This window comes from Fukomys damarensis, unplaced genomic scaffold, assembly GCF_012274545.1.
Source record: "Fukomys damarensis isolate Sample0158 unplaced genomic scaffold, DMR_v1.0_HiC HiC_scaffold_17, whole genome shotgun sequence".
In the NCBI taxonomy this organism is placed as follows: Eukaryota; Metazoa; Chordata; class Mammalia; order Rodentia; family Bathyergidae; genus Fukomys; species Fukomys damarensis.
Window position 1 is genome coordinate 8676411 of NW_022900929.1, and position 10706 is coordinate 8687116.

Genomic DNA, 10706 nt, shown 5'->3' on the forward strand with positions numbered 1-10706 from the left:
AAAAAAAAAAAAAAAAAAAAAAAAAAAAAAAAAAAAAGGAAGATGGCTGTAAGATGTGCTGTGTGCGGTGAGATGTAATCGCACACCAGGATAAATAACAGGCTGGAGTGTGGGCCTGTGTGTGCATGTGTGTACACACACGTGAGTCTGGCGCATGTGTGTTATACATGTGTGCATGCTGCAGGTTGTACACGTGTCAGTGTTCATGTGTGTCCATTTTCACGTGCACATGTGTTCATTCATGTGGGTTAACATCCACCTCCAGACATAGCAGGACCATCCAAATTCCTAAAATTCCTCTGTTATCCACCAATCTTCTCAGCCTCCAAGACAATTCACTTAATGTTGGCCAAATGGTTCATTGCTTTATGGGACAATTAAAATAGAATCTAGTTCAACTGATAATTATGTGGATTTATATGTTCCATCAGATCGATTTAAAAGAATAAAGGATCACAATTATGTCCAACAACGTTTTCATTTTCTCCATTCCCAAGTCAATCTGAGGTCCCACAATTTTGGAAGTTTGTCACATATTACCTGTTTGTTTGCTTTCCCAGAAAACATCCAGACATCCTAACAGTGCCAAACCAAACACATACACATAGGCATACTTTAAAAAATAATGTGAAGTAGGCTTAGAATTTCCAAAATAAATCAAACAACCTTTCAACATATCAGTGATCCTTATGGAGAATGCCAGAGGAGAATGGAAACACAAAAAGGAAATAAAATCTGGGCTTAAGATTTACTTCGAGGAGGTATGTGTCGTTATGAAGCTAGAAAGTCATTAAACATTGTGAAACGATGCATTTTTCATCAAAATAATAATGCATTCAAATGAAACTCATCCTTGTCTTACTAAAGGAAAGAAATTTGTAGGGAGTGACATTACTTTCAGTGAACATCTGGGTATTTAGAACAATGCTTACCGGGAAAACACTGTATTTGTCTGAATCGACGTCTTTGAATGGCATAGAAGTTTGTATAGAGCTGGAAGAGAGAAAACAAAACACGCTGGTGAGCTTAGGAAAAAAAGAAATGACGTTTGTAAAATCAAACACACACATTTTCAGACACGGCTGTGTTGAATTCAGGCGACAGAGGGCTCATCTAAAAATAAAGTTCAGGGTCTGTGCGCTGTGTGAGAATGCCAGCTAAACTTGGCCAGTCTCTGCTCTCCACTTCACAGAAATGTCTTCTCTGCTGTTTAATGTGGCTCATGTGGGAAGAGTGAAATAAACGAAGTTGTGGAGGGCATAGAATGTTGAGTGTGGATCTCCAGGAAATAGGAGACTGTGTGGGGTCCCGTCAATAAACTTGGAGTTACAAATTTAATTTGTGTCCTTTTACATATTCTGTTTACTCTCTCCAGCATTCAGTTGTCATTAGCTGGCCACTTTGATCCCCAAGTATGACCCTGGGTAACCACGGATCCGGAGGCAACAATCAACCTAATCATCCCACTCCAAGAGGGCTCATTTCCCCTGCGCCACCACTTCAACTGACCCCCTTTCTAAATGGCAAATGGTTTTCCAGCTAGGATGGTTTCCTACAGCGTAAGGCTCTTCCTGGAACCAAAAATGTGGAGTTAGACTCTCGGCCTTGTTTAGGATTTACTGCATGTTCTTTTGAGTCCAGGGCATCTTGAACTGCTGAGAGTCTCAAAGCCGATGAATGCAGTTCTCCAGAGGGGGCCAGGCTTTTAAAATCTTTTCTCTTATCTGAAGAGTAGGGCTAGGGCTTCAGGGGACCAAGGAGGGACTGATGGTGGCTTCAAAGGTGAGGTTTACCCATTGCCAGCTCTGTGACCTTGGGCGAATAACTTTCCTCCTTTGGAGGATGACAAAAAGGTGCCTGGCTTAGTGAGTTGCCATTAAAACAGCTCTTGGTAAATAGAAAACATTGAATAATTTTTAGTTATTATTTTATTACTGAGCCAGAGGTTGTTTTGAAGAATAAATGAAGCTGTATTTAAGTGAATTTTGTAAATCACAAAGAAGTGAACAAATTGTGATCCAGAGCAAATTATGCTCAGGGTGTAATGATTTTGAATAAAGGAGAGAAACACACTGTTTTTGCTTTTCTTTTCATAAAAGAATAATTTCCCTTTTAAGTTGAGCCAAGAAAATCCTTGGCTGCAGATGCTCTTGAATTTAATTTTTCAAAAGTGGTTCAGTTGAAGAGCTGTCACTTTGGCACTGCTGGCTCCTGCTGGTCCGTGTCTAGCACAGAAAATGCAGAGATGTGTTCACCAAGGAGGGGCAGGGATCCCAATCCCACTGGAGCAAGGCATGATGAAATGAATGGTCATCAGCATCTTTCCTGTGTAATTTCCCTCTCTCCGCCCTGCTCCCTGAGGCTCCTGCATCTCCCCGATTCACAAAAGGGGAAGTGCTACTGTTTCTGGGATCCAGGCCAGCAGTTTGCACAGTGAACCAGAGGGCTCTTGCCAGCAGATGAGCCAGGAAGAGTCTGTAACTCTTGGATTCCTAAGAGGCTGTGAATGTGGGTCAGAATCACAGCTGCTTGTGCCTCTCTCTGGATGTTTTCACAGCAGTTGAGATGTTTAGTGGGTTTATCTCCCACGGAGCTCAAGAGATGAAGGATGGTGGGGTACAGGAAAAGCCTTTGGTATAGGTTGATTTATGTTCACCAAAAGTGTTGAAGTTCTAACTCCCAGTGCCTGTGAATGTGACCTTACTTAAAAATGGGGTCTTTGCAGATGTGTGAGCAAATAAAAACAAGGGCATTAGGGGGCCCTCATCCAATGTAGCTGGAGTCTTTATCGAGGGTAAAGAGATACCCCAGAAAGGTGGCCATAGGAAAAAGGGAGGCAGAGATTGGCATGATGCAGCTGCAAACGAAGAAGTGCAAAGGTTGATGGCCACCACCAGAAGCAGGAAGACAGCAGAAAGGAGTCCACTCTGTCTTAGAGGGAGCCTGGCTCTGCTACTACCTTGATTTTAAACTTTTGGCTTCCAGAACTGAGACAACATACATTTCTGTTCTTCTAATCCACCTATTTTATAATATTTTGTTACAGCAGCCACAGGGAGCTATTCCAGCCTCTCAGACCTAGTATGCAGATGATTCTCATTCTGCATATTCTGAGGTCCGATCTCTGCCTCCTGTAAGGCCCAGGCTGGAGCAGATGGTACTAAAGGAGTAGGTGCTCCTACTGGAGAGTGAGAGTGAAAGAATCAGCAGCTGCAGTGGATGGTTTGGTCTAAATAATCACAGGAAGGGATTGGGGACCCTAGTCTCTTCCTGTGTTCACACTTGGCCATGGGGTGAACAGGCCCTTTTTGCTATGTGCTCCTACCGTGACATATAGTGCCTTTGTCAGAAAAAAAGTCAACTGGTCATAGACTGAAATCTGAGAACCTGTTAGCCTAAGTCAACCTTTCTTCTCTTTAACTTGATTATCTCAGGTAGTTGTCACAGTCATGGAAAGCTGATTAACACATGGGGAAAGGAGAGCCTATGCAATTTTGACTCTTTGTCTGGTGTCCTCTCCAATCACTGTTTGTCTCTTCACATTTTTCTCAGTGGTTCTGTGACATGCAGCTTTACCCTAGGTGCAGAGTGGCACTAGAAACTGAGATGGGGGGCTTGGGAATTCCAGATAGTGTCCTGTCTGGAATCCTTTTCTATGTGTCTGACTTGGCATTGCCAGGTAACAGTCTGCTAGGGTCTGTGAGAAATATAATCCCCTTCCAACCTCCTGAGTGCCTGGTGGTAAAGATGCTTACAGTCCCGGTCATAAGCTGTGGACAACTGCATCTGTGTCTTCCATGGCAAGGGGCGCTGTCCCCAGTGTCATGCAGGGAGTGTCACTGGCACACTGAGTCTGTACTCACAGGTTTTGCCCAGGCCCGTGCATTTCCAACACAGTTTTGTTGGTGCAAACTCACCTTCTAGTCTCTGTACTATCTCTGCTTGGAGCAGAAACAGTGTCAGCTTTATGAAGATGCTTCTTGGATGCAAAAATCATTTTAAGCATAGGAAAACAGACAAGCAAAGATGTTGAAGAGAATACATACTTACAATTTAATTTTCTTACAAATCTTGGCCAAAAATGGGAGTGAGCAAATATCAGAATCACCTTTGAGATATTTCTAGAGAGAGAGAGAGAGAGAGAGAGAGAAGAAAAAAAGAAAATAAAAAGACAGTTGTTTAGTTTGAGAAATGGTTTCCTATGCAAAAGTCCAGATCTCTGGATTTTCCTTCTAGAATCACTCTACTTTACTCATGTCAGTTTACTCCCATTTCTTTCCCACAGTCCACACCGACTCCACCTCCCATGCCGTGGTCCATGATGGTCACTCATCCTGCACGTGCCCTCTTCCTGACACCCTGCCACCCGGCTGCCTTTCTACCTCCCTGCCTCATCACCTCTCCTCAGAATGGTCAGGCCTCACCTTGGTGGCTTCCACTCTGACCACAGCATTTCCTCTATCCAAGTGCGTGGAGAAAGGAGTTGAAAATGAAAACAACACTTTCAAATAAAACAATTCCGTGCTCCGATGGGGAAAAATGAAGTCTAAGGGAGAAATATGGTCAGGAACTTGGGAATAAGGAAGGCCCCTTCCCAGGGGAATGGAGAGGTGTGTAGAAGAGAGGAGTTTTAGATAATGGTGTTTCCTATTATTTTGTTTTCTTTTGAGGGGTGGGGATTGGGTGTTGAACCCATGGCCTTCACACTAAGCTGCATCCCAACCCTTTAAATTTTTTATTTTATTTATGAGACATGATCTTGCTAAGTTGCCCAAACTGGGGTGGAACTTGTGATCCTCCTCCCTCAGCTTGGCAGAGTAATGGGATTCTAGGCATGAACCCCCATGCGCAGTTTAGACAATGGTTTCTAGAAGAGTCCAGATGTGTGCTAAATCAAAACCCCTGGATATTTACTAAGCATTGGTTTTATAAAGACAGTGGTTTCCATGATGCTCTCCTAAAATGAAAGAAAGAGAAAACAAGGTAGGAAAAGTTGGGAACTAGCAATTATCAGTGAAGGTTCTACCAACTTAGACAGTACTTTGGAGTGCTATGAGCTAGCTATGTGTGTTGGATCTATTTTTACCCTGGTGAAGAAAAACAGGCAACCTTTTCAGAATATAAATGAGGTATGTGAGGGTCTAAAAGATAGGTGCTGGCACAGATTTCTAGGAGCAGAGGAGCAGTCCAGACTAGAGATACCATCTCTGCACAAGGCATGGGGACAAAGGAGCTATCCTCGTCCTGCCTACCAAGTACATGCTCTGGGTGGACACCTCATCTTGTGGGTCCTCTTGCAAGGTCCATGGTGCCCAAGGCATTAACAGGGCTTTCCAGGAACCTAGCAGACAATGTAGATGTCCCAGACTTTAAGCAGGAAAAAGGCAGGTGAGAAGTGAGGCACAGATGCCCCGAGGTTCACAGTCCACAACCTCACTAGAGATGCAGTCCTTTGCCCCTCAGACCTACTGGATCAGAACCACTGGGGTAGTTCCAGCAGTCTATACCCTCACAGCCATTCAGTTCACCGTGGTGCCCTCTTCAGGATCCTTCCAGTGCCCACTGAGGTCTGAGATCTGCTGCTCTGGGTCCCAGAGGCTCAAGAAATGACAGCAGACTAGGTGCACTGGTGCCCCGGGAGCCTTTAGAGATGCAGAATCATGAGCCTCTCCCACCTGCTGCGATGTCACTTGTCTGTCACCAAGGTCCCCGATTGCCCACTAATGCTGTGAAGCTTGATCCTGCTTAAGTCTGTAAGGGGCAGATGTCCTAGGGGACTCATGTGCATTTCAGCCTGGCTGGAGCATTGTCAGCCACAGAACAGTGGACCAGAGAAGGAAGGAGACACCATGACAGCCCCAGGGGCATCTACCTGTCACCCTGAAGATCGTGAAGCCTTTGAAGATGTCAGGCCGATGAATCACATTCATGTCTCAAAGGATGCCTCCTGGGGTAGGAGGGAGACTCATGAGAGATAGGAGATGCTGAAGTCAGATCCCAGGGTTTGTAGGTGCAGCACTAGTGCCACTGGGGCTGAATAATCCAGTTGTGGGTGTGTGGCCTGTCCTTGTGCTGTGCTGTGTTTCATACCCACTAGATGCCAGCAGCACTAATCCGTCTCCCATGATCTCACAGGCTCACCCTGCTATCTGTGGTCCACTGTTGTCAGGAATGTCATTATGTGACACCTGACTATATTAGTTTTTGAGTTCTTGAATTTCGTATGAATGGAATCATGTAGGTGGTATTCTTTTATGTTTTATCGCTTTCATCTCCATGTTGTTGCGAATACCCAAAGTTCATTCTTCTTGTAGCTGTTTAGTATTCCATCATGTGACACATGGATTGAGAATATTGTCAGCTTTTGGCTATTAGGAATAAAACTGTTATGAAAAATGCCTAAAAAAACCAAATCTGTTTCCAAACTTTGTCAAATACCCTGGGGGTAAGAAGCAAAACTGCCACAGGTTGGGAACCTCTGATTAACATGGGATGGGTGCAGTGGCACTGGAAAGAAGGGGTATTCAGAAGGTTGAGCAAAGCCTTGGGGTCTGATGGGGGTCAGGACGGTAGTCACACAATAAAACAAGCACTAGCTGAGACTATGCAAAACACTGCTGGTGGTTTGCAATATAGAGACATTCTCAGACCCAGAGTCCAAAGTCAGCTTGCATTTGGATGTTTGAGTTACTTCTTTTAATAGTTACTTTAGTGTGAAGGTCTCAGTCTAATTATCATAATGACAATGTAGATTTTAACACTGATGATCACCAACACACTCAAAATTTATATGAACCATCTTATAATTACTATACAAGAGGCACAATAGGATAAAATTTTATAATTGCACAGCTGTTCGCTGTCAAAAATCCACCCTAAGGCTGCAGCTGTCTCTGATATTCATTGTGCAGAGATCAGGGTTAGGGAGTAGGTGATAGATGATGTAGCTTGTCCACAGATGCCCCCAAAATTCTGCTGTTTCGACAGAGGTTTTGATTATCTGGCCTTTTTTCTTCACAAAGAGTGGGAGGAACACTTATCCCTAAGCCATGCTCCCACCTCGAGACAATTTACTTGCAACAACAAAAACAACAACAACAACAAAGATGGACCCAGAAAAACATTACAGATGCTCTTGCTTTTTAGTCCCCTGTGTTCGCTTTGAACTTTGCTAGACAGGAACATAAATATGGGCTCTTATTAACTCAGGACTAGATTTAAAATATTGCCTGTGGCTGCATCTGACCCCATCGAAAGGAGAGTCTCAAGTTTGGAGTGTCCCTGGAGACAAGAGTCAAGCAGCATGTTCAGTTTGCAATCTATTCCACCAGAATCTGCTTGTCTACTGAGCTGCCCCCTCCATACCATGGTGTCAGATGAAGGTAGAACAACACATGCAACAGGAATAGAGGGAATTGTGGCCAATGGCATAGTAGAAGGTTAAAGGGCGAGAGTAAATGCCTTTCTGCAAGCAGCTGACCTGGAATTGAATTTCTGCATTGAGAAATGCTTTTCAACCCTTTTTGTGTGTTGTATAGCCTGGTTTTAATCAGTTTGGGCTGGGGTTTGGACATCGGCCATTTTTAAAGTCTTCCTGGATGATTCCGCTAAACAGGTAGAGTTGTGACCAGGGCCTTGATGTTCAGCTGCACAGGTCTTCCCATATCACTCTTTTACCCACACAGCCTGAGATATAAACAGTGTCCTGGAGTTTAACACAGAGCAGGCTTGGCTGGGGAGCTACTGGCATTGAAGAAGGGTAGTGAGCTTGGGAATAGCTGCCTCCGGACTTCAGTGATGGGCTTCTGACTTACTAGCTATGTGGAGTGAGCAAATTACTGAGCTTCTGTCCTCTCACCTATACAGCAGAAGTCCTCTGTATGTTTTGTATAGTGGTAAAATTTAAATAAGGTCGATTCTGTAACTGGAGTGCGGCATAACCCTGAGGCGTGGTGATCCCTGTATCCATGCCAAGTTCCCAGGAGATGCACAACATTTCTGGGGCACTGGCTTCCCTTCTGGAACACACAGCTTCTCAGCATTCTGGATGCTTACAGCCTGACATGCTGTGCTGGGAAACCTACTATGCGCTGCTTGATGTCCTGACTGGGTCTAATTCCATCAGCCATCGCTGCAGAATTAACTGTAGTCAATATTCTCTGAGCAGTTTTCCTGAGATACTTGTTGTTTGCATTTTCTGATTAATTTTTTTTTCCTTGCCCATTTTAATCCTGAGAGTAAATAAACTGGGCAGTTATTAAAAAAATTGTTGAATTTTCCATAGAATTTCTCTTGGCTCCTTGCAAGTTATTACTGGAATCCTGCCCTGAGAAGTAAGCTTTCTATTACCGTGAAAGAAATTTTAAAAATGTAAAAACCTAATTAGCCTTCGAGTTAATGCCAAGGCATTTTGTGCTAATGGAATAAACAATGGCCTGAAGGTAAAGTTGCTAGAACTATACTGAGAAAAATAACAGACACCTTCTGTTTTTCTCCATTTTCACTCCACGATGTGAAGGTGGCAGTCCCGGGTTTCTGGTGGTGTTTCAATTTCTTATGCAACAATTTAGGCAGATTAGCTGAACTGGCCACTGCCAGCCTTTAATTAGTCACTGAATTAAATAACGATCGGAGAAGCAGACATTGTGATTGATTAATCAGTTATGCAGAAATGCTCACATGTTGCTATTGAACACGGGCCAGCCTTGTACATCAAAACTACTATGACTCCTGTGCATAGGATTTCACATAAAAATACAGTTCTGGATATGCTTACACCAAAGAAAGTTACCCATGGGTTCTGTAAATTTAACTGGGCATCTTGTGGTTTTATTTGCTAAATCTGGTAAGTCATGACCTAAGTGATTTTCCTTCCTTTTCTTTTCATGTGGTCCAATCGATAACTCTTTCCATGCCTTGCATCAGGCTGAGAGAGGAAGGAGGCCAAAGCTGAGGTCAGCGCCCTCTCACTGGGGGTGGATATGTCCTTCTTGCCAGGGTCTCCAGTGTCAAGGATGGTATTAGGCTTTAAAAGTCTGCTTTTCTGCTGCCTTTTTGGCTGGGACTGATTTTGCCACCAGAGCCTAGGTTAAATGCCTAACTCTGCGATGACTAGAAATGTCTTTGCAAGGAGGACAAATTAGGGGAGATGAATAGCTATGCCACCAAGGTTTATCGAGCACTTGGTAAGCCTGAGGCCTGGTAGCAGGTACTCTGCATATAGGAACTGTACTAGCACTGCCCAGGAGAGGGAAACTGAGGCTTAGCAAAGTCGAGCACCAAGCCTGAAGTCACATTTGTAGTAAGTGGAGGGGCAGGAGGGCACAGCCTTCCCCAGAATGCTCTGCTGGTGAGGAATGTTCTCACTGGGGTGATTTTACCTTTCAGAGGCCATTTGACAATGCCAAAAGACATTTCTTTTTTTATCTTTATTAAGTTTATTGGTACATTTTGGGCATACAATACATTTACATTCATCATTGGGATCTTGTACCTTTACGTGACTTGGTTCTTATTTTTTCCCCATTCCCCAGCCCTCCCTTCAGCCCTTCCACCCTTTCCAGTTTATAAAGACATTGTTTCCATGTTTTTCCTTTTCACATATTTTTTTCTCTTCCTTTTTACCTTTCCCCTACCCCTCCCACTTTTAGCCCTTTTCTTCCTATTACACAATATGAATTATACATTTTGATCCTTATTCCCATTTTTAGCTTTTCACACCAGAGAAACTATTTGGAATTTACATGTGTGACTTACTGATTTCGCTCAAGAGTGTGGCCTCAATGTGCATCCATGTAGCTATAAATATCTGATCATCATGGCTACGGAGGGGTGGATGGCACTGCTGGTGCTGATAGGGTAGAGGACAGGGATACTGCTGGGGACCACGAAGCACAGGGCAGCCAACACTACAGGATTATCCAGTCCTGAATATTGGTAGTGCTGAGGTAGAAACCTCCCACCCAAGGGAGAAGGCGGGAGGAAATTGCGGAAGGGCGCGCATATTTCCACGTTAGTCGCCATGAAACTAGGGTATAGGGTGGGTGGACTTGTATCCAAAGCAGCCCCCAGGCTTTGGAGGGTAAGGGCAGGGCCAGGGAGGGACAGGCATGTCCAGAGAAAGGCTGGCACTCCACTTGATGATTGCTTACCATGGTCACGGACTTCTTGACAATGTGTCTTGACTTCTTTTGTCTCAAATTCCATATCTCCTATAAAATTAAAGTTAGACAATATCATAACTTGTGTCCTTTCTTTTTCATGTTTTCTTCTAGAGTGAAAAGTTTTATGTCTTTAAGTTTGAAACAAATGGATTATTCCATGAATCTGTGATAAAGTAATTCACCAGGCTATTTTATGTTAATACTTGGATGTGGTCAAAAACTCCAGTCAATGCTTAAATTCTAAAAGTTTATTACAGTAAAAGAGGTTGCCATGAATCACCCTCAAAATACTCCCTTTTGCTTCAGACACACTTACGCCGCCCTCCTGGCTACCTTCTGAAGCAGTTCTGGAAGCACTGTACTCTTTCCTGAGTGTCTTTAGTCTCACTGTTGTGAATTGATTCAAAACATGTACAGCAACTTATGTCAAATAAAGACTTGACAGCGTGTGGGCCAGGGATTTAGCCCAGTGGTTCCGCCCCTTGCCTCCTAAGTGCAAGGTCCCAAATTCAATCCCTGGTTAAAAAAAAAAAAAAAAAAAAA

At 43.7% G+C, this 10706-nt stretch overlaps 1 protein-coding gene across 1 annotated transcript in view; it reads right to left on the reverse strand.

Moving 5' to 3' along the window:
* Aoah (acyloxyacyl hydrolase) overlaps window positions 1-10706 on the reverse strand; it is a 201426-nt gene that overhangs the window by 104489 nt on the left and 86231 nt on the right. Inside the window, exons 6-8 of the mRNA XM_033764834.1 lie at window positions 10152-10211; window positions 4051-4121; window positions 933-993 (exon numbers count right to left, since the gene is read on the reverse strand). Coding sequence (XP_033620725.1) covers window positions 933-993; window positions 4051-4121; window positions 10152-10211 — 192 coding nt within the window. The remainder of the gene's footprint in view (window positions 1-932; window positions 994-4050; window positions 4122-10151; window positions 10212-10706) is intronic.